This window comes from Salmo salar, chromosome ssa05, assembly GCF_905237065.1.
Source record: "Salmo salar chromosome ssa05, Ssal_v3.1, whole genome shotgun sequence".
Classification (NCBI taxonomy): domain Eukaryota; kingdom Metazoa; phylum Chordata; class Actinopteri; order Salmoniformes; family Salmonidae; genus Salmo; species Salmo salar.
In genome coordinates, this window is record NC_059446.1 from 29,621,101 (window position 1) to 29,644,910 (window position 23,810).

The 23,810-nt window shown below is 43.1% G+C and overlaps 1 protein-coding gene and 1 long non-coding RNA gene across 4 annotated transcripts in view; one reads left to right on the forward strand and one right to left on the reverse strand.

The window, feature by feature from the left end:
* The window catches only part of LOC106604567 (TBC1 domain family member 9B), a 52,319-nt gene that overhangs the window by 18,868 nt on the left and 9,641 nt on the right, over positions 1–23,810 (forward strand). For all 3 annotated transcript variants that reach the window (XM_014199332.2, XM_014199333.2, XM_045718038.1), the window contains 7 exons: positions 969–1,139; positions 1,679–1,829; positions 6,629–6,843; positions 14,086–14,203; positions 20,425–20,710; positions 20,991–21,120; positions 21,263–21,361. In XM_014199332.2, the coding sequence (XP_014054807.1) occupies positions 969–1,139; positions 1,679–1,829; positions 6,629–6,843; positions 14,086–14,203; positions 20,425–20,710; positions 20,991–21,120; positions 21,263–21,361 (1,170 nt within the window). The remainder of the gene's footprint in view (positions 1–968; positions 1,140–1,678; positions 1,830–6,628; positions 6,844–14,085; positions 14,204–20,424; positions 20,711–20,990; positions 21,121–21,262; positions 21,362–23,810) is intronic.
* On the reverse strand, positions 10,113–14,129 carry LOC123743087 (uncharacterized). The gene is made up of 6 exons (XR_006769847.1): positions 13,696–14,129; positions 13,348–13,413; positions 11,076–11,190; positions 10,751–10,830; positions 10,492–10,618; positions 10,113–10,416 (listed from the first exon to the last, which is right to left on the reverse strand). It is a non-coding gene; the product is annotated as an uncharacterized lncRNA (long non-coding RNA).

Below are 23,810 nucleotides of genomic sequence, written 5' to 3' on the forward strand. Positions count from 1 at the left end.
TGTGCCATAGCGGGATGTTTGGTAATGCACAAGGGGCGCTGTTTTCAAACCCAATGCTAACACATGTTAAAGCCCATAGAGAATGCTACCTAAATGCTAACGAGCACATTGCGAACATTTTGTACAGTTCCTGACCTAAACTATACAAGTAACAAAAAAATGCTACTCACAGTTTGCTGCACGCACAAAACAAATATTAGCCAGCAAGGCTCTTGGTCAAGGAGAGGATGTTCTGCTGTTACCAAGTGAATGCTTGATTTTGCAAGAATAGATAGTTACTAAACTAGCTACTAAATTAGCAAACCATATGTACAACTGCAGAGCATTTAGCACATGTTAGACGGTTAATTGAAAAGTTATAAGATATCTAGCCGAGTTCCATACTGTAAGTAGATCACCTGGCGTGTGCTGTACAACAGTGAGTGACTCAAAACGCTCCGGTCTCTTGTTGTTGTGTGCTTGTAAACAAACACCGCGTGACTGGGGACTATCATAACCTTCATAATAATGTGACAGGTGACATGAAGAACGCAATGTTTTTTATCTCCTAACCTATTGCACAAGTTGACTGCAGGAATTTACTTAAAAAGTAGCTACAAATATTCACATTTATTGAAAAACCTCAAAGAAATAGTTTCAACGGTATTGACGGTAATTAAAAACCATCCTGTGTCTTTTTCCAAATACCCCGGTATATGTTATAAACGGTATACCGCCCAAGCCTACTTTGAACTGTCAGTCACGCTCTGTCCTGAACGAGATCGCAATTGTGATGGATAATGGGGCTTTTTGATGTATATAGTGATTTCTCTGCTACTTTCTACATAACAATAATATGGTGTAATCACTCATTTGTGTTCATGCTTTTGGCAGAATGATTTCTCTGAATGCATTAGTTGGTTACACATATCAAAATATCCTTATATTGTTTCTCTCCTAACACCCCTTTAAATCCCCGATCTCCCCAGGGTTCTCCCAGCCCTAGTACCACCCCTCTCTCCTCCAGCCTCCCCACACCCACTGGTGCAGTAGGGGAACCGTCCCAGAGGCGCCACTACAGCCCCAGCCTGCCAACAGCCACTAAGGGCCTGCTCCGCATCTACCAGAAGGACGCCCCAGAGGAACACGGACCCAAAGCTGTGAGTTCAACCCCACTCCCAGACCCACGTCAACGGCTTGGACTGTTTTATGCTGTTAGAATATCCTACACACTTTTTATAGGGTTTTATTACTTCAGTGTGGTCATCATCTGTTTTTAAGCTGAAGTGATCCTTTCTAAACTGTATTTTATTGTCCCTACCTAATGATGTTGACAGTTGGATGCTTTAGAGTGTAGACTAATGTATGCTGTGTCTATGGTTCTGGGTTAACATTACACTAGAGGAAATACTATCTTAACCAAATGTGTGTATCGACAAGCTTGAAGGCCACCATCTGTTCATTCATCTAGCTCAGCTATCTAGCTCAGCTTTAGGTTCCCAAACTCAAGGGATTGTTGGATCACTGACTCTTTGTAGTATGTCTTTGTTTGCTTTTCTCATGGTGCCAAAGGAGCATAGCCACCGTGGCCGTACAGCATTCTGGTCGTTATATCGTTAAAACACCCCTTTAGCTCAATTACATTTTTGTTAGGTCATACTGATATAATGATCCTCCCCCCCTTCTTTCTCCTCCTCAGACAAAGGAGAAGATGAAGGAGGAGTCGTGGAATATCCATTTCCTTGAGTTTGGCAGGGGTGTGTGTATGTACCGTACCTCCAAGACCAGAGAGCTGGTGCTCAATGGGATCCCTGAGAGCCTCCGAGGGGAGCTGTGGCTGCTCTTCTCAGGTCGACATTTTGTCCTACAATTTCATTTCAAGCACTTTTTCTTTTATAAATGGTTAATTGTCACAAAGCGCTTCTAAGCTTATATCCCCCCAGAATAACCCTTGTTGTAGGGTTTGGGTTTGCATTATCCCAACCCACATAGCCCTAAAACAATTGTTTTGATGTCTTAAATGGAGCAGGTATTTTTTTCCCAATGTACAAATCAAACTTTATTTGTCACATGCACCAAATACAACAAGTGTATACCTTAATGTGAAATGCTTACTTACAATCAAATCCCTTAACCAACAGTGCAGTTCAAGAAGAGTTAAGAAAATATTTACCAAATAAACTAAAGTAAAAAATGATAAAAAAGTAACACAATAGCGAGGCTATATACAGGGGGTACCGAGTCAGTGTGCGGGGGTACAGGTTAGTCGAGGTAATTTGTACATGTAGGTAGGAGTGACGTGACTATGCATAGATAATAAACAGCAAGTAGGAGCAGTGTACAAAACAAATGGAAGGGGGGTGGTTTTATGGGCTGACAATTTTATGGGCTTTCCTCTGACACCGCCTATTATATAGGTCCTGGTTGACATGATGCTTGGCCCCAGTGATGTACTGGGCCATACGCACTACCCTCTGTAGCGCCTTACGGTCAGATGCCGAGCAGTTGCCATACCAGGCGGTGATGCAACCGGTCAGGATGCTCTCGATGGTGCAGCTGTTTAACTTTTTGAGGACCTGGGGACCTATGCCAAATCTTTTCAGTCTCCTGAGGGGGAAAATATTTTGTCGTGCCCTCTTCCGGACTATCTTGGTGTGTTTGGACCGTAATAGTTCATTGGTGATGTGGACACCAAGGAACTTGAAACTCTTGACCCGCTCCACCACAGTAATTGCACTCAATGTTTCTTAACTTGTGCTGAATCTGATGAAAGTTATTCTCAACTTCTGCTTTGGCTGTGCAGAGTCTAGGTCTATATGTGAGCCTCTGGCTTTAACCACTAGGCTACTTGAACTGTAGCAGACACACCATGTCTTTGGGATGTTTTTAGTAGCACCTCAGTGGGGTTTCAAACCATCAACAACAAGTAGTGTCATTGCAGAGGAACTTCTCCTCAAATGGTTTCTGTTCTTCTCTGTGGGGTAAAGTTTTAGATGGCCCTAGCAGACTGTACTTTGCTCTATATAAAGGTAACATAATTGTAGATTAAGATAAAGTAGATCATTTACCAAATATAAACGAATACACTGACTCAATATATGCCATATATGGTTCCTTCAAACAATGATTTTGAATGGCAGAGTTTGAAGGTTAAATAGAGAGAGAGTAGAGATAAATAGTTTTTATGAGCAATAAGAGGACATCTATGTTTATATGTGAGTGCTCAAAAAGTTATACAGCTGCACCATCGAGAGCATCCGGACTGGTTGCATCACTGCCTGGTAAGGCACTACAGAGGGTAGTGTGTATGGCCCAGTACATCACTGGGGCCAAGCTTCCTGCCATTCAGGACCTCTATACCAGGCAGTTTCAGAGGAAGGCCCTAAAAATGGTCAAAGACTCCAGCCACCCTACTCATAGACTGTAGTCTGGGTAGCCATTTGATTAGCTGTTCAGGAGTCTTATGGCTTGGGGGTAGAAGCTGTTTACAAACCTCTTGGACCTAGACTTGGCGCTCCGGTACCGCTTGCCGTGCAGTAGCAGAGAGATCAGTCTATGACTAGGGTGGCTGGAGTATTTGACCATTTTTAGGGCCTTCCTCTGACACCGCCTGGTATAGAGGTCCTGGATGGCAGGAAGCTTGGCCCCGGTGATGTACTGGGCCGTACGCACTATCCTCTAGTGCCTTTCGGTCGGAGGCCGAGCAGTTGCCATACCAGGGAGTGATGCAACCCGTCAGAATGCTCTCGATGGTGCAGCTGTAAAATTCTTTGAGGATCTGATGACCCATGCCAAATGTTTTCAGTCTCCTGAGGGGGAATAGGTTTTGTCTGGCCATCTTCACGACTGTCTTGGTGTGCTTGGACCATGTTAGTTTGTTGTTGATGTGGACGCCAAGGAACTTGAAACTCTCAACCTGCTCCACTACAGCCCCGTCGATGAGAATGGGGGCGTACTCGGTCCTCTTTTCCTGTAGTCCACAATCATCTCCTTTGTCTTGATCACGTTGAGGGAGAGGTTGTTATCCTTGCACAACATGGTCAGGTCTCTGACCTCCTCCCTATAGGCGGTCTCATCGTTGTCAGTGATCAGGCCTACCACTGTTGTGTCATCAGCAAACTTAATGATGATGTTGGAGTTGTGCCTGGCCGTGCAGTCATGAACAGGGAGTACAGGAGGGGACTGAGCACGCACCCCTTAGGGGCCCCCGTGTTGAGGATCAGCGTGGCGGATGTGTTGTTACCTACCCTTACCACCTGGGGGCGGCCCGTCAGGAAGTCTAGGATCCAGTTGCAGAGGAAGTTGTTTAGTCCCAGAGTCCTTAGCTTAGTGATGCGTTTTGAGGGCACTATGGTGTTGAACGCTGAGCTGTAGTCAATGAATAGCATTCTCCCATAGGTGTTCCTTTTGTCCAGGTGGGAAAGGGCAGTGTGGAGTGCAATAGAGATTGTGTCATCTGTGGATCTGTTAGTGTGGTATGCAAATTTGAGTGGGTCTAGGGTTTCTAGGATAATGGTGTTGATGTGAGCCATGACCAGCCTTTCAAAGCATTTCATGGCTACAGACGTGAGTGCTACGGGTTGGTAGTCATTTAGGCAGGTTACCTTAGTGTTCTTGGGCACAGGGACTATGGTGGTCTGCTTGAAACATGTTGGTATTACAGACTCAGACAGGGAAAGGTTGAAAATGTCATTGACACTTGCCAGTTGGTCAGCGCATGCTCAGAGTACACGTTCTGGTAATCCGTCTGGCCCTGCGGCCTTGTGAATGTTGACCTGTTTAAAGGTCTTACTCACATCGGCTGTGGAGAGCATGATCACACAGTCATCCGAAACAGTTGATGCTCTCATGCATGTTTCAGTGTTACTTGCCTTGAAGCGAGCATAGAAGTTATTTAGCTCGTCTGGTAGGCTCTTGTCGCTGGGCAGCTCTCGGCTGTGCTTCCCTTTGTAGTCTGTAATAATTTGCAAGCCCTGCCACATCCGACGAGTGTCGGAGCCGCTGTAGTACGATTCGGTCGTAGTCCTGTATTGATGCTTTGCCTGTTTGATGGTTCGTCGGAGGGCATTGCGGGATTTCTTATAAGCTTCCGCGTTAGAGTCCCGCTTCTTGAAAGCAGCAGCTCTACCCTTTAGCTCAGTGCGAATGTTGCCTGTAATCCATGGCTTCTGGTTGAGGTATGTACGTACAGTCACTGTGGGGATGACGTCCTCGATGCACTTATTGATGAAGCCAGTGACTGATGTGGTGTACTACTCAATGCCATCGGAAGAATCCCGTAACATATTCCAGTCTGTGCAAGCAAAACAATCCTGTAGTTTAGCATCTGCTTCATCTGACCACTTTTTTTATAGACCGAGTCACTGGTGCTTCTTGCTTTTAATTTTTGCTTGTAAGCGGGACTCAGGAGGATAGAGTTATGGTCAGATTTGCCAAATGGAGGGCGAGGGAGAGCTTTGTACACGTCTCAGTATGTGGCGTAGAGGTGGTCTAGAATTATTTTCCCTCTGGTTGCACATTTAACATGTTGATAGAAATTCTGTAAAACTGATTTAAGTTTCCCTGCATTAAAGTCACTGGCCACTAGGAGCGTCGCCTCTGGATGAGCGTTTTCCTGTTTGCTTATGGCGGAATACAGCTCATTTAGTGCGGTTTTAGTTCTAACCTCGCTCTGTGGTGGTATATAGATACGAAAATAACAGATGAAAACTCTCTGGGTAAATAGTGAGGTCTGCAGCTTATCATAGGATACTCCACCTCAGGCGAGCAAAACTTTGAGACTTCCTTAGATATCATGCTCCAACTGTTGTTTACATAAATGCATAGGCCCCCGCCCCGTGTCTTACCAGAGGCTGTTTTTCTCTCTTGCCGATTAGTGTATAACCCGCCAGCTCTATGTTCTTAACATCGTTGTTCACTGTGTTGCCACCATGTTAGCAACACAGTGAACAATACTCATTGTGAATAAGTGAGTCTGTGTGTGCAAGCAAGCATTGTGTGTGTCAAGACTACATCCACATCAGAATTCAGTTGGTATCAAGGACAGCAGTCACTCCTACCTTGTGACCTGAAGGTAGTGTGTGTTTCAGTCTCTCTGTTGCGGTGGTTATTAGGGAAGTGTTGTTGTTACCTAGTGGTGCAACATCACCAAGCTGACCCCTCCCCTACGTCTTTCTTGTCTGACTCATCTGAGATCAGCTTACTCCCTGGACTCCTGAGTCATATGGCCTAGCTAAGTAACGGTTACAAAACGGAGCAAATAAGTTGTGTTACTATGTGGATGTGTCATACTATGTTCAAATGGTAGCACTTAATAAACGGGGCTAAATGAACAGGATTGTGTCGTGCAGTGATATCTGGAGTGAGAGTTAATGAGTAGTCTAAATTCTGTTTTCAGGAATCTCTCGAATTAGTGTTTTCTATCAAATATGTAAATGTTAACCACGTTTTTGATGGTACAACAAAGAAACTACCAGTTGTCTGAATCTGACTTCTTTTTTTGTAACTTTTTTTTTACAATGGTTAGAATCAAAAGGATCTAAACATTAAATAATTTGCCCACTGACAAACCCATATTGTCTGTATCTGTCTTATAATCTATTGAGTTAACCACTTACCCCATCCATCAATTAATCCATCCCCTCTCCAGGAGCTCAGAATGAGATGGACACCCACCCTGGCTACTACGCTGAGCGGGTGGAGCAGGCCATGGGCCGCTGTACCCTGGCCACGGAGGAGATCGAGAGGGACCTGCACCGCTCCATGCCTGAGCACCACGCCTTCCAGAATGAGATGGGCATCGCTGCCCTCCGCAGGGTCCTCACCGCCTACGCCTGCCGCAACCCTGGCATAGGATACTGCCAGGTATGCCGACTTGTTTTGTTTTTCTGGGGGGGTTTTGTACAACATTGTTTAAAACTATGCATGTGGTCAACATGGTAAGTAGCCTTGTCCACACATCAGAAACATCACGTTGTTGTAGTGTGATGCAGCTTGATGCACAAGTGCACTCCCTGCAGGACGCTAGTCTATCGCAGGGTCACATTATCAACACTGACTTTATATTACAATTTCTTACTTTTGGTCATGTAGTGTAAGTATGTGGACACCTGCTCATCGAACATCTCTTTATAAAATCATGGGCATTAATATGGAGTTGGTCCCCCCTTTGCTGCTATAATAGCCTCCATTCTTCTAGGAAGGCTTTTCACTAGATGTTGGAACATTGCTGCGGGGACTTCCATTCAGCCACAAGTGAGGTCGGCCACTGATGTTGGACGATTAGGCCTGGCTTTCAGTCGCCGTTCCAATTCATCCCAAAGGTGTTCGATAGGGTTGAGGTTAGAGGTCGACCGATTGTGATTTTTCAACGCCGATACCGATTATTTGAGGACCGGAGATATATATGTGTGTGTGTGTGTGTGTGTGTGTGTGTGTATATATATATATATATATATATATACAACAATACTGAATAAACAATAACACTTTTATTTTAACTTAATATAATACATCAATAAAATCTATTTAGTCTCAAATAAATAATGAAACATGTTCAATTTGGTTTAAATAATGCATAAACAAAGTGTTGGAGAAGAAAGTAAAAGTGCAATATGTGCCATGTAAAAAAAGCTAACCTTTAAGTTCCTTGCTCAGAACATGAGAACATATGAAAGCTGGTGGTTCCTTTTAACATGAGTCTTCAATATTCCCAGGTAAGAAGTTTTAGGTTGTAGTTATTATAGGACTATTTCTCTCTATACCATTTGTTTTTCATATACCTTTGACTATTGGATGTTCTAATAGGTACTTTAGTATTGCCAGCCTAATCTCGGGAGTTGATAGGCTTGAAGTCATAAACAGCGCAATGCTTGGAGCATTGCGAAGAGCTGCTGGCAAACGCAGTAAAGTGCTGTTTGAATGAATGCTTACGAGCCTGCTGCTGCCTACCACCGCTCAGTCAGACTGCTCTATCAAATCATAGACTTAATTATAATATAATAACACAGAAATACGAGCCTTAGGTCATTAATATGGTCAAATCCGGAAACTATAATTTCGAAAACAAAACGTTTATTCTTTCAGTGAAATACAGAACCGTTCCGTATTTTATCTAACGGGTGGCATCCATAAGTCTAAATATTGCTGTTACATTGCACAACCTTCAATGTTATGTCATAATTACGTACAATTCTGGCAAATTAGTTCGCAACGAGTCAGGCGGCCCAAACTGCTGCATATACCCTGACGCTGCGTGCAATGAACGCGAGAGAAGTGACACAATTTCCCTAGTTAAAAGAAATTAATGTTAGCAGGCAATATTAACTAAATAGGCAGGTTTAAAAATATATACTTGTGTATTGATTTTAAGAAAGGCGTTGATGTTTATGGTTAGGTACACATTGGTGCAACGACAGTGCTTTTTTTCGTGAATGCGCTTGTTAAATCACCCGTTTGGCGAAGTAGGCTGTGATTCAATGATAAATTAACAGGCACCACATCGATTATATGCAACGCAGGACAAGCTAGATAAACTATTAATATCATCAACCGTGTCTAGTTAACTAGTGATTGTTACATTTTTTGACATTTTAGTCATTTAGTAGACGCTCTTATCCAGAGCGACTTACAGTAGTGAATGCATACATTTCATTTCATGCATTTCTTTTTTTTTTGTACTGGCCCCCCGTGGGAATCGAACCCACAACCCTGGCGTTGCACACACCATGCTGGCGTTGCAAACACCATGCTCTACCAACTGAGCCACTCTCTTGTCAAATTATTAAGACATTCTTGTGACATTCTTGTGAAGTGGAAACGTGTAGGAGCAACAACGGCTCAGTTTTGTGTGCTGAAGCACTCGGCGGTCCCGTTCTGTGAGCTTGTGTGCGGCGGTCCCGTTCTGTGAGCTTGTGTGGTCTACCACTTCACCACTGAGCCGTTGTTGCTCCTACACTTTTCCACTTCACAAGAATGTCACAATAATTTGGCTTTTGTTTAACTCTAATTAGCCATTTGGTTCCTGATATTGGCCAATGTTAAGATTGATTGTTTTTTATAAGATACATTTAATGCTAGCTAGCACCTTACCTTGGCTACTTGCTGCACTCGTATAACAGGTAGTCAGCCTGCCATGCAATCTCCTCGTGGAGTGCAATGTAATCGGCCATGATCGGTGTCCAAAAATGCCAATTAGCGATTATGAAAACTTGTAATCGGCCCTAATTAATCGGCCATTCCGATTAATCGGTCAACCTTTAGTTGAGGTGCAGGCCAGTCAAGTTCTTCCACACCGATCTCGACAAACCATTTCTATATGGACCTCGCTTTGTGCACGGGGCATTGTCATGCTGAAACAGGAAAGGTCCTCCCATTTCATGAAGCTTCCGGAAAACAATTATTGTGCTGATGTTGCTTCCAGAGGCAGTTTGGAATTCGGGAGTGAGTGTTGCAACCGAGGAATGACGCTTTTTACGCGCTATGCGCTTCAGCACTCGGCGGTCCCGCTCTGTGAGCTTGTGTCGTCTACCACTTCACCACTGAGCCGTTGTTGCTCCTACACGTTTCCACTTCACAAGAATGTCTTAATAATTTGGCTTTTGTTTAACTCTAATTAGCCATTTGGTTCCTGATATTGGCCAATTGAGTTGAATTCTTTGAAGTAGTAGAATGTGCCCCTAGCTATAATTAGAAAATACCAGGAAAATGTACTCCAAAACATAGCGTGAATGTTTTCTTGAAACATAATCATGATATTTTAACTAGGTTCTTTGACTGGAAATGGTTCTGTCAGGGTGACTACTCTATTCTGGTGGCTTCTCATTGACCCATAAACTGTTTATTCATTACTGTAAAGCAGTGTTTCCTCTGGAAAATTTGTTAGCTGTGGGGGGAAAAGTAATCGGGGGTTGGGGGGGTTTAAGGGGTCCCCCATTTTGGGGTTTTTTCGGGTCTTGGTTCTGTTGACTTAGTCCTGGTGACTTTTTAAAAGGAAAAAACTCACTGTCTAAAATATAATTTCCTCCCCCAGAAATTAGCTCAATAACGTATTATTAAGGTTATTATAGTATACAGGATACAATTTAAGGTTGAGTGCTGCAGATATCTAAAGAAACACAACAGAGACCTTCTTTCTGAAATAAAAATGTTTATCTTGACAAAATGAACCGAGGAACGAACATTTGACTGAACATGAATTAAAGCCCACTAATTCATGTTTATCACAAAAGGAGGGCGTTGAAAATCTCTTTCCAGGTTCTGACAAAAACCTAGTTCTGACATAGTTTACAGCTTGTCAGAGCACTTTATTCTTCTGGGCTTTTGTAAAAATATTTCCAACGCCTTCCTGTAATTGAACTCCTGGGTGGCGTTGATGGAGAGCCGCATGCAGGCGGCGAGATGCTCTCCCTGCAGTCTATTCCTCAAGTCTGTTTTGACCTGCAATAACAGAAAGAATAATAAGAGAAAGGAGAGGGACAAAGGGGATCTACTTTCAAATTTAAATGTTCTTACACCCTCTAACAATTAACGGAAGACACTGGTATAGTCGGTGCGTTTGCATGCCAGCTGGTTAAGGCAGGGGTAGATTGCCCCCACTCATCAAACTGCGTGGCCAGCTTTATCATTGCTGGTCAAACCCCTGAAATACATGAAAAACAAAAATATGTACACCATTAAAGAAGAGCCAACAGAGTGGTAGTTCAACAGGAAAAATGATTGGTCAACACTGGCCTAAAATGTTCTCCAAAAGATTGTCACACTCATTCCATACCTTGAATGCTCCAACTAGCACGTTGCTTATAAGAGGGCCACTCTAGCAGCACAGCAGCTTCTGGCGCTTGGAAGAACTGCCTGGAGAAGAGGGTCAGGTTAAAGGTGTTTATCTTCTCACTAGAGAACACAGCCTGAGGTCCCAACACACTGAAGGCCCCCAGAATCTCCAGGTGTTGGAACCTCTGGTCTAGGCTTTCCTGGAGGCAAAGAAGATATGGATCCATGACAGAAAATAAGTGATTCATTGCTGTTTGTTTTAGTTTATCCAACACACATGATGTAACATTGGTTTCATCACAGCATTTGAAAACAAATGTTTTTACCTCCTCTCTGAACCGAGCCCAGAACTGATCTCTGGTCTTGGTCTTCGCCTGGCCTCTCCCTCTCTTCCTCCTCCTTGATGTTGAATGCGCCCAGACCCATTGGGTCATCGAGGTCCTGGTGGAGTTGGCTCAGAAATAAACACATAATACTGTAGACTAGTAAAGACTAAATATGCACAAGCATTTTTAGTCCTTAGCCTAATTAAAGGAAATTTAAATAACCATGTGGCGTATTATAGTTGAAGTCTGAAGTTTACATACACTTAGGTTGGAGTCATTAAAACTCGTTTTTCAACCACTCCTCAAATTTGTTGTTAGCAAACTATAGTTTTGGCAAATTGGTTAGGACATCTACTTTGTGCATGACACAAGTAATTTTTCCAACAATTGTTTACAGACAGATTATTTCACTTATAATTCACTGTATCACAATTCCAGTGGGTCAGAAGTTTACATACACTAAGTTGACTGTGCCTTTAAACAGCTTGGAAAATTCCATAAAATTCTGTCATGGCTAATTGGCATAATTTGAGTCAATTGGAGGTGTACCCATGGATGTATTTCAAGGCCAATCTTCAAACTCAGTGCTTCTTTGCTTGACATCATGGGAAAATAAAAAAAAATCAGCCAAGACCTCAGAATAAAAATTGTAGACCTCCACAACTCTGGTTCATCCTTGGGAGCAATTTCTAAACGCCAGAAGTTACCACGTTCATCTGTACAAACAATAGTATGCAAGTATAAACACCATGGGACCACGCAGCCGTCATAACACTCAGGAAGGAGACATGTTCTATCTCCTAGAGATTAACGTACTTTGGTGCGAAAAGTGCAAATCAGAACAACAACAAAGGACCTTGTGAAGATGCTGGAGGAAACGGGAACAAAAATATCTATATCCACAGTTAAACGAGTCCTATGTCGACTTAACCTGAAAGGCCGCTCAGCAAGGAAGAAGCCACTGCTCCAAAACCGCCATAAAAAAGCCAGACTACTGTTTGCAACTGCACATGGGGGTGGCATGTTGTGGGGGTGCTTTGCTGCAGAAGGGTCTGGTGCACTTCACAAAATAGATGGCCTCATGAGGGAGGAAAATGATGTGGAAATTATCAAGACATCAGTCAGGAAGTTAAAGCTTGGTTGCAAATGGGTCTTCCAAATGGACAATGACCCCAAGCATACTTACAAAGTTGTGGCTAAATGGCTTAAGGACAACAAAGTCAAGGTATTGGAGTGGCCATCACAAAGCCCTGACCTCAATCCTATAGAAAATGTGTGGGCAGAACTGCAAAAGTGTGTGCGAGCAAGGAGGCCTACAAACCTGACTCAGTTACACCAGCTCTGTCAGGAGGAATGGGCCAAAATTCACCCAACTTATTGTGGGAAGCTTGTGGAAGGCTACCCAAAATGTTTGACCCAAGTTAAACAATTTAAAGGCAATGCTACCAAATACTAATTGAGTGTATGTAAACTTCTTACCCACTGGGAAGGTGATGAAAGAAATTAAAGCTGAAATAAATCATTCTCTCTACTATTATTCTGACATTTCACATTCTTAAAATAAAGTGGTGATCCTAACTGACCTAACACAGGGGATTTTTACTAGGATTAAATGTCAGGAATTCTGAAAAACTGAGTTTAAATGTATTTGGCTAAGGTGTATGTAAACTTCCGACTTCAACTGTATATAGCCACGGCTTCAGTCTGTCAATTTTTAGCCACTTAGGGTCCCACCCGGATTGCTGGTGGCTCGCACTTGGCCTCACTCCTCTCTCTGGCTCCTCTCCTTTTTATCTATTCCTCTTTCTTCTCCTCCCTCATGTTCTCTTTCCAGCTCCCTTCCTGACTCTCCTTTCCTCTGTTTCACTCTGCTCTCTCCTCTGTTCCATTCTGCTCTCTTTCCTTTTCTTTTTCCATTTCTCCTCTTCTCCATTCTGTCCCTCATGCATCCCTACCTCACTCCCGGGATTCTGTTTCTTCTCCGTCCAGTAAAGTAAGCCATACACTTGTTTTAAAAACGATAGCTTAAACTTTTAGAGTTAGCTAATTAAAGAAAGTTTTTTTTAATTCAGGCTAATTTAACATTAACCTAGTGGTTAGAGCATTGGGCTTGTAACCGAAAGGTTGCTAGATCGAATCCCCGAGCTGACAAGGTAAAAAATCTGTTGTTCTGCCCCTGAATAAGGGAGTTAACCCACCGTCATTGTAAATAAGAATTTGTTCTTAACTGACTTGCCTAGTTAAATAAAAAAGCTACCTAAGTTAACGTTACCTGATACTCTTGTTCCTGCGGCCCTTTTCTCTTTCGCTGCTGTGGCTGGAAATATTTCAAACTCATCTGAGAGAAAAAAATCCAATCGAAGACCGATAAATGTAGCTATCTTGCTTGCACTTGATACAGTTCCAAACGAACTAGCTAGCTAACTTGCTAGACTAGCAACGCCAGTTAACAATGTTTCTATCATCAACATACTTGTGAATATTGGATAGCTAATTGCCGTTAATTGTGGCAGCAGTATTATAGACCTAAATTATGTTAGTAAAGTTTTTAGGTTATAACTAGCTTATGTAGTTAACTGGTTTGCTAGCTATCATTAGTCAAACAAACAAGCTAACTTACCTTGCAGTTTCTCAAGCTGGAGCACTCAGGTGATTCAAGTGAATTGTGTTTCGCGCCGCATGTCGTCTATCGAGCACTGGTCAGTCATACACTGGTCACTGGTGCTCTGTGTTCCTTGTGTTGCAGGCTGCCTGCCACCACTCACAGAGCTAAATAACCTTTAGAACTGTGTTAAACCCAAACAAATGATCTATTTACCAAGAAAAGCAAACATGCTTTACAGAACTCTACTGAAACTGTTTGGTTTCTTTTGGTGTGGCGGCAATGATTCCGCCGTGCAGCAGCACCACACTTAACCTTTACAGCAGTGTTTCCTCTGCATTAATTTATCTGTCTGTTTCTGTTGTTATAAACCTCTGTATCTATCACTGAACCGTTCTGTCTCTCCAGGCGATGAACATTGTGACGTCGGTACTGCTGCTGTACTGTACGGAGGAGGAGGCCTTCTGGCTTTTGGTGGCTCTGTGTGAGAGGATGCTGCCTGACTACTACAACACCAGGGTGGTGGGTGAGTGACTGACACAACCTCTCATAGACACACACTTGTGTTTAATTCCATTGGGTTATGTCTTTGTTTTGTCGCTCGCTACACGCTTATGAAAGAATCCTCTGTTAAGATTCCTCCAAATCCCCTCATTTCAGAGTGTTTGATAGGGTAGACAAGCCCATTCTTCGTTCACTGCCCTTCAAACGGCCGTCACTTAAATTACATTTACTGTAGTCACACAGTGACTGTGTCCCAATACCTCTACTTGTGCTCTAAATTAGTAGGCTATTTGGGTATGGAAAAATAGAACGTTCTATAGTATGTGAAATTTTGAAAATTGAGTGCTTAAAATGCCAGGATGTCATACTCATTTCGGCTTTTCATCTAGTAGAATTCCCTGCACACTATTGAGGAAGAGAATTGTCTTTCCACACACGTTTGACAGTAGTTGATAATCATATAAGGGGACGCGTTCTACAAAATGTAACGAATGTCTGGGGAACAAGCACGATTGCACATCTAAGATGACACCTTCTCAGCAATGTTCCCCCTAAATTGCGCGCAGCTCCCGTCGGACTGCCTTGCCGAAGAAATATCAGCCCACACAGAAGCACAAGATTGAACTTCACTCAACTTTCTAGAGTTTTCCCCCTTAGTTAAACACTATCAACGTTTCCCTTTACTGTGGGAATTATGATCGAATCAACGCAATATTAATGCAAATTAATGCAATGCAACATACCGAAACAAAACAAACTATGCAAGAGATTTTGTTGTGGGCAGAACGCATCGGAGTAGGATTCTATTGCATTAACACGCACGACTCAGCCCGTACTCTACACAGACCAGTGAGGCATAACCAATCAGAGCTGCAGTAGGCCTATATGCAAATAGACCAATGCTATACAGTGCCTTCAGAAGTATTCAGACCCCTTGACTTTTTTTTTCACATTTTGTTACTTTACAGCCTTATTCTAAAATGTATCAAATAGTTTTTTTTCTTCTCATCAATCTACACACAATACCCGAGAATGACAAAGCAAAAACAAGAAATCTACATACGTTTTCAGACCCTTTACTCAGTACTTTGTTGAAGCACCTTTTGGCAGCGATTACAGTCTTGAGTCTTCTTGGGTATGACGCTACAAACTTGGCACATCTGTATTTGGGGAGTTTCTCCCATTCTCTGTAGATCCTCACAAGCTCTATCAGGTTGGATGGGGAGTGTCGCTGCACAGCTATTTTCAGGTCTCTCCAGAGATGTTCGATCGGGTTCAAGTCCGGGCTCTGACTGGGCCACTCAAGGACATTCAGAGACTTGTCCCGAAGCCACTCCTGCGTTGTCTTGGCTGTGTGCTTAGGGTCGTTGTCCTGTTGGAAGGTGAACCCCAGTCTGAAGTCCTGAGCGCTATGGAGCAGGTTTTCATCAAGGATCTCTCAGTACTTTGCTCCATTCATCTTTTCCTCAAACCTGACTAGGGTTGCACATTTTGGGGAATATTCAGAGGTGGAAACTTTCCGTGGGAATTAATGGAAATATCTACAAATTAATATTAATACCATTTACATTTTTCAACCCTTGTATTGGTCAGCCTATTGCCTGCTTTGGTGTGTGTGTTCCCAAACAAGGACCAGTTGTGCTCTGAGGCGGCTGATGTTGGTGGGATTTGGAGAATAATGGAGGCAACAGGGGAAAGAGCCTCAGATCCACAAAGTCCCTTCCACCAGGTGGCTGATGATATATGTTGCCACGACTGCCATATTGCATCTCCATCCCAAAGCCCTTGCTTGGAAGTGTACTTCGCCAGACTGCCAAGAAACTTGCCCTCATCCAGGCCACGGTGGCGAGACACGGTACTGATGACACCATAGGCCTTGTTGATCTCTGCACCAGACAGGATGCTCATGCCAGCATACTTGGGGTCCAACGTACGTTGCGGTTTGTATGGGCTTCAGGTAGAAGTCTTCACGCTTTTTGATGTATTTCAGAACTGCAGTTTCCTCTGCTTCGAGCAACAGTGAAGTAAGTGGGCAGGGCAGTACGGATTTCTTCTTAGATCTGCAAGCAGAGTCTGAACTTCAGACAGGATGTCATTGTCTCCCTCAATCTGTGCAATGGCTACTGCTTTAGGTTTCAGGAGTTTCAGGCTGCTTACCACTCTCTCCCAAAATACATCATCCAGGAGGATCCTCTTGATGGGCCTGTCCATATCGGCAGACTGTGAAATGGCCGTTTCTTGGAGAGACTCCTCTCCCTCCAGGAGAATGTCAAACATGATAACACCACCCCAACGGGTGTTGCTGGGCAGCTTCAATGTGGTGCTCTTATTCTTCTCACTTTGCTTGGTGAGGTAGATTGCTGCTGTAATTTGATGACCCTTCACATACCTACCCATTTCCTTGGCTCTCTTGTAGAGAGTATCCATTATTTTCAGTGCCATGATTTCCTTGAGGAGCAGATTCAATGCATGAGCAGCACAGCCAGTGTGTGTGATGTGAGGGTAGGACTCCTCCACTTTAGACCAAGCAGCCTTCATGTTCACAGCATTGTCTGTCACCAGTGCAAAAACCTTCTGTGGTCCAAGGTCATTGATGACTGCCTTCAGCTCATCTGAAATGTAGAGACCGGTGTGTCTGTTGTCCCTTGTGTCTGTGCTCTTGTAGAATACTGGTTGAGGGGTGGAGATGTAGTTAATTATTCCTTGCCCACGAACATTCAACCACCCATCAGAGATGATTGCAATACAGTCTGCTTTCTCTATGATTTGCTTGACCTTCACTTGAACTCAGTTGAACTCTGCATCCAGCAAATGAGTAGATAAAGCATGTCTGGTTGGAAGGGTGCTCTACATTAGCAGCAGTGAAATGTCTCCACACATCAGATAGTGCCCGTGGCATTTTCCTGTAAAGATTAGAAAAAACATCAGTAAAAAAAAAACTTCTACAATTCCATGTACAGATAAATAATTTTGCAGTTAGATTAAACAACTCCTTTGTAAGATACATGTTTTAAAATGAAACGTGTATGGAAACAGGTGAATTAACACTCCTCAGTTAGCAGGCTCAAGCAAGCTAAAACCCACATCGTAGCAAAAACTAACTAGCAGAAATTGTTAACAAGTTAGAAATTATTTAAACACACTTTGCTGTAGGTAACTATTTACTAGTTAACAAAAAAGAATGTATGTACACTGCTCAACAAAAAATAAAGGGAACACTTAAACAACACAATGTAACTCCAACTCAATCACACTTCTGTGAAATCAAACTGTCCACTTAGGAAGCAACACTGATTGACAATACATTTCACATGCTGTTATGCAAATGGATAGACAACAGGTGGAAATTATAGGCAATTAGCAAGACACCCCCAATAAAGGAGTGGTTCTGCAGGTGGGGACCACAGACCACTTCTCAGTTCCTATGCTTCCTGGCTGATGTTTTGGTCACTTTTGAATGCTGGCGGTGCTTTCACTCTAGTGGTAGCATGAGACGGAGTCTACAACCCACACAAGTGGCTCAGGTAGTGCAGCTCATCCAGGATGGCACATCAATGCGAGCTGTGGCAAGAAGGTTTGCTGTGTCTGTCAGCATAGTGTCCAGAGCATGGAGGCGCTACCAGGAGACAGGCCAGTACATCAGGAGACGTGGAGGAGGCTGTAGGAGGGCAACAACCCAGCAGCAGGACCGCTACCTCCGCCTTTGTGCAAGGAGGAGCAGGAGGAGCACTGCCAGAGCCCTGCAAAATGACCTCCAGCAGGCCAAAAATGTGCATGTGTCTGCTCAAACGGTCAGAAACAGACTCCATGAGGGTGGTATGAGGGCCCGACGTCCACAGGTGGGGGTTGTGCTTACAGCCCAACACCGTGCAGGACGTTTGGCATTTGCCAGAGAACACCAAGATTGGCAAATTCGCCACTGGCGCCCTGTGCTCTTCACAGATGAAGCAGGTTCACACTGAGCACATGTGACAGAGTCTGGAGACGCAGTGGAGAATGTTCTGCTGCCTGCAACATCCTCCAAGATGACCGGTTTGGCGGTGGGTCAGTCATGGTGTGGGGTGGCATTTCTTTGGGGGGCTGCACAGCCCTCCATGTGCTCGCCAGAGGTAGCCTGACTGCCATTAGGTACTGAGATGAGATCCTCAGACCCCTTGTGAGACCATATGCTGGTGCGGTTGGCCCTGGGTTCCTCCTAATGCAAGACAATGCTAGACCTCATGTGGCTGGAGTGTGTCAGCAGTTCCTGCAAGAGGAAGGCATTGATGCTATGGACTGGCCCGCCCGTTCCCCAGACCTGAATCCAATTGAGCACATCTGGGACATCATGTCTCGCTCCATCCACCAACGCCACGTTGCAGCACAGACTGTCCAGGAGTTGGCGGATGCTTTAGTCCAGGTCTGGGAGGAGATCCCTCAGGAGACCATCCGCCACCTCATCAGGAGCATGCCCAGGCGTTGTAGGGAGGTCATACAGGCACGTGGAGGCCACACACACTACTGAGCCTCATTTTGACTTGTTTTAAGGACATTACATCAAAGTTGGATCAGCCTGTAGTGTGGTTTTCCACTTTAATCCAGACCTCCATGGGTTGATAAATTGGATTTCCATTGATTATTTTTGTGTGATTTTGTTGTCAGCACATTCAACTATGTAAAGAAAAAAAGTATTTAATAAGATTATTTCTTTCATTCAGATCTAGGATGTGTTTAAGTGTTCCCTTTATTTTTTGGAGCAGTATATTATAAAATATATTCACCACCAAGTATTGTAATCAAAAGTATGTAGTCCTTGGCTCAGACAGTGTAGTAGTGTGGGCTCAATAGCATCTCATTAGTGTGCAAGATCTTGAGAATCAGCAGTTCATGTGATGGAAGAGTGCACTGTGCATGCAGAGGGTTACAATTCCATTGAATTGGGGATAGTTTAACCAAAATATGCCACAAGACCTAGAATTGCCTTTTGTGTATCCCACAAAAAGGGTCACTGTTATAAGCTAAAAGATTTTATCAATATAAGCAAAATTCCCGGGATTAACTTCCATTGGAAAATTTCCGGCAATTTCCTGGAAAGTTTCCGACCCTTTGCAACCCTAATCCTGACAGGTGTGTGCCTTTTCCAAATCATGTCCAATCAATTGAATTTACCACAGGTGGACACCAATCAAGTTATAGAAACTTCAAGGACGATCATTGGAAACAGGATCCACCTGAGCTCAATTTCGAGTCTCATAACGAGGCGTCTTAATACTTATGTAAATAAGGTATTTCTGTATTTTGCTTTTAATACGTTTGCAAACATTTCTAAAAACCTGTTTTCGCTATGTCATTATGAGGTATTCTGTGTATATTGCTGAGGAATTGTTTTTATTTAATTATTTTTAGAATAAGGCTGTAATGTAACAAAATGTGGAAAAAGTCTCTGACTGTGTTTACAGCATGAGCAGTCAGGAGTAGATGCGCTTGTTCTGAGATCAAAGCGAGAGCTGCATGTAGCCACGTGTGCAGATTTTGTTCCTATCCTTTGCTAGTTATTGAGTAATTAGCCCAGTTACAGATCATTTGTAGTCAGTGATTGCTTCCTGCAAGAGAACAAAACATGTACATTTTTAGACATCTTTGAAAAGCGAGTAGGGAAATCAATAGCTTTTTTTTGTGTGTCTTCAAGGGGCAGTGTTGTATTTTGAGACCGGCTTGAATAAGCTAAGTAGGCAGAGGGTAACATAATTTGTCTGATTCTCTGTAATAATGGCATGAATAATAATGCATTGTATTTTGTAAAGTGGTTTCTTGCATCAAGCACACCACAATTTTCAGTCACCATGTCTGAAGGACAAGTGGATAAACGGGTTGATGTCAAGCGCTGCATGTTTTTTTTTTCTCCCGAAAGTCTCATGGAATGTAGGCCTACATTGAACACCGCACATTGGTTGCTACTGTAGGCTGAATGATAGAACAGCTATTTCCATGTTGAAATGTTATGGGATGCATTTTCTCCGTTGTTTATGATGGTAGATCACTCTGGTAGGCCTGCATTATGATCAAATAGCCACAGTAGCCTACTTGACCACTGTCTGAAAACTATCTTAAAGTGGGTACAGCATCAGTGTTCACAGTAAACGTGCACTGGATACAAAAATGTTTTTGAGGGAACATTGCTTCTCAGAGGTATGTTGATATTTGTTGCTTATTGCATACCGTTTTACTAAACAGTACGTTCTAAATAGTCTTTCTCTCTCTCAGGTGCTCTCGTTGACCAGGGTGTGTTTGAGGAGCTGACTCGGCATTGCCTCCCCTTCCTGTACGAGCACATGCAGGAGCTGGGAGTCATCTCCACCATCTCCCTCTCCTGGTTCCTCACCCTGTTCCTCAGCGTCATGCCGTTCGACAGCGCCGTGCTTCTGGTCGACTGCTTCTTCTACGAGGGCATCAAGGTCATCTTCCAAGTGGCGCTGGCCGTGCTGCACGCCAACATGGACACCCTGCTGGACTGCAATGACGAGGGAGAGGCCATGACCATCCTTGGACGGTGATTGGGGGAATAGAAGGGATGGAAGGAACAATTTCTCAAGTGCTTCTTACCTAATTCACTTGACTGAACTGACTTCCAGTTAATTGACACCAATACACATTGCGCAGCCAAAATGTTTAATTGGAATGGTAACTATAGTGTAACTATACAGAAAGGTTTACTTGTTTTTTTTCTTCTATTTATGAATGATGGCATTACTACTCTAAACTGAAGAAGCTATAGCCATATTGCCCTGGTGTGAGAAATATTAGATATTCTCTCTCTCACTCATTCACAGGTATCTGGACAATGTTGTCAACAAGGAGACAGTGTCTCCGCCCATTCCCCACCTCCACGCCCTGTTGACCAGTGGCGATGAGCCACCGCCTCAGATTGACGTGTTCCAGCTCATCAAGTCATCCTGTGACGTAAGACATGACTAGTAGAACCACGTGACTTTTTCACACAACTCGCTTGTTAAGTCAATCACATAGAACAAGGAGAGATTGATTTCAATTCTACATATTAGTGACTTCACCGCCTTTTCCCTCTGTCTGTGTCCCTGAGCAGAAGTTTGGTAGTTTGCGTGCTGATGTCATCGAGCAGATGAGGTTCCATCAGAGGTTAAAGGTCATCCAATCGCTGGAGGACACTGCCAAGAGGAGCGTGGTGAGTTCATACGTCAAAGAAGCAGTGGTGTAAAGTAACTAATTAAAAATACTTTGAAATACTTAAGCAGTTTTGGGGGGCATCTGTACTTTACTTCACTGTTTATACATTTACTTTTACTCCATTACATTCCTAATGAAAATATGTACTTTTTATTCCATACATTTTCCCTGAGACCCAAAAGTACTCGTTACATTTTGAATGTTCAGGCAAGACAGCAATATGCTCCAATACACGCACCTATCAATATAACCGTTGTCATCCCTACCGCCTCTGATCTGGCGGACTCACTAAACACAAATACTGCTTTTGTAAATGATGTTGGAGTGTTCCACTGGCTGTCCGTGTGACAATTTGAGTACTTTTTCCACCACTGCACTTAAGTACATTTAAAAATAGATACTTTTAGACTTTTACTCAAGTAGTATTTTACTGGGTGTCTTTCACTTTTACTTGAGTCATTTTCTATTAAGGTACTTTTTCCATTACTGCAAAGATGTGACTATGAATGAAGCGCTTGGTGACCTCGCCTCTGACCGTTCCCGATGAAATGACCCTCTGTAAACAAGCAAAACAGAGCAGTGGGATAATGTTTATCCAAGTCTGTACTGTGTTGCATACAGTTGAAGTCGGAAGTTTACATACACTTAGGTTGGAGTCATTAAAACTCGTTTTTCAACCACTCCAAACATTTCTTGTTAACATACTATAGTTTTGGCAAGTTGGTTAGGACTGTGCATGACACAAGTAATTTTTCCAACAATTGTTTACAGACAGATTATTTGACTTATAATTCACTGTATCACAATTCCAGTGGGTCAGAAGGCTGTGCCTTTGAACAGCTTGGAAAATTCCATAAAATTATGTCATGCTTTAGAAGCTTCTGATAGGCTAATTGACATCATTTGAGTAAATTGGAGGTGTACCTGTGGATGTATTTCAAGGCCTACCTTCAAACTCAGTGCCTCTTTGCTTGACATCATGGGAAAATCAAAAGAAATCAGCCAAGACCTCAGAATAAAAATTGTAGACCTCCACAAGTCTGGTTCATCCTTGGGAGCAATTTCCAAACGCCTGAAGTATAAACACCATGGGACCACGCAGCCATCATACCGCTCAGGAAGGAGACACGTTGTGTCGTATGAACGTACTTTGGTGTGAAAAGTGCAAATCAATCCCAGAACAACAGTAAAGGACCTTGTGAAGATGCTGGAGGAAACGGGTACAAAAGTATCTATATCCACAGTAAAAAGAGTCCTATATCGACATAACCTGAAAGGTCGCTCAGCAAGGAAGAAGCCACTGCTCCAAAACCGCCATAAAAAAGCCAGACTACGGTTTGCAACTGCACATGGGGACAAAGATCATACGTTTTGGAGAAATGTCCTCTGGTCTGATGAAACAAAAATAGAACTGTTTGGCCATAATGACCATGTTTATGTTTGGAGGAAAAAGGGGGAGGCTTGCAAGCCGAAGAACACCATCCCAACCATGAAGCACTGGGGTGGCAGCATCATGTTGTGGGGGTGCTTTGCTGCAGGAGGGACTGGTGCACTTCACAAAATAGATGGCATTATGAGGGAGGTAAATGATGTGGATATATTGAAGCAACATCTCAAGACATCAGTCAGGAAGTTAAAGCTTCGTCGCAAATGGGTCTTCCAAATGGACAATGACCCCAAGCATACCTCCAAAGTTGTGGCTAAATGGCTTAAAGACAACAAAAGTCAAGGTATTGGTTGGCTGTCACAAAGCCCTGACCTCAATCCTATAGAAAATTTGTGGGCAGAACCGAAAAAGCTTGTATGAGCAAGGAGGCCTACAAACCTGACTCAGTTACACCAGCTCTGTCAGGAGGAATGGGCCAAAATTCACCCAACTTATTGTGGAAAGCTTGTGGAAGGCTACCCAAAATGTTTGACTCAAGTTAAACAATTTAAAGGCAATGCTACCAAATACTAATTGAGTGTATGTAAACTTCTTACCCACTGGGAATGTGATGAAAGAAATTAAAGCTGAAATAAATCATTCTCTCTACTATTATTCTGACATTTCACATTCTTAAAATAAAGTGGTGATCCTAACTGACCTAAGACAGGGAATTTTTACTTGGATTAAATGTCAGGAATTGTGAAACACTGAGTTTAAATGTATGCATGTAAACTTCCGACTTCGACTGTATCTGCTTTCACTGGACATGTTCATATGTTTTAAATACGATCAGAAATAAACAGCATAACGCAGACATGTCAATTATCACTTAGCAATGGCTGTGGAGGAGAAAGTGGTGCTCTTGGAACGTTCAGACAGAAACCACATCGGCCCAACTCTCTATACACTGAGGGAACACCTTCTCTTTCCATGAGAGACTGACCAGGTGAATCCAGGTGAAAGCTAAAATCCATTATTTGATGTCACTTATTAAATCCACTTCAATCAGTGTAAGTGG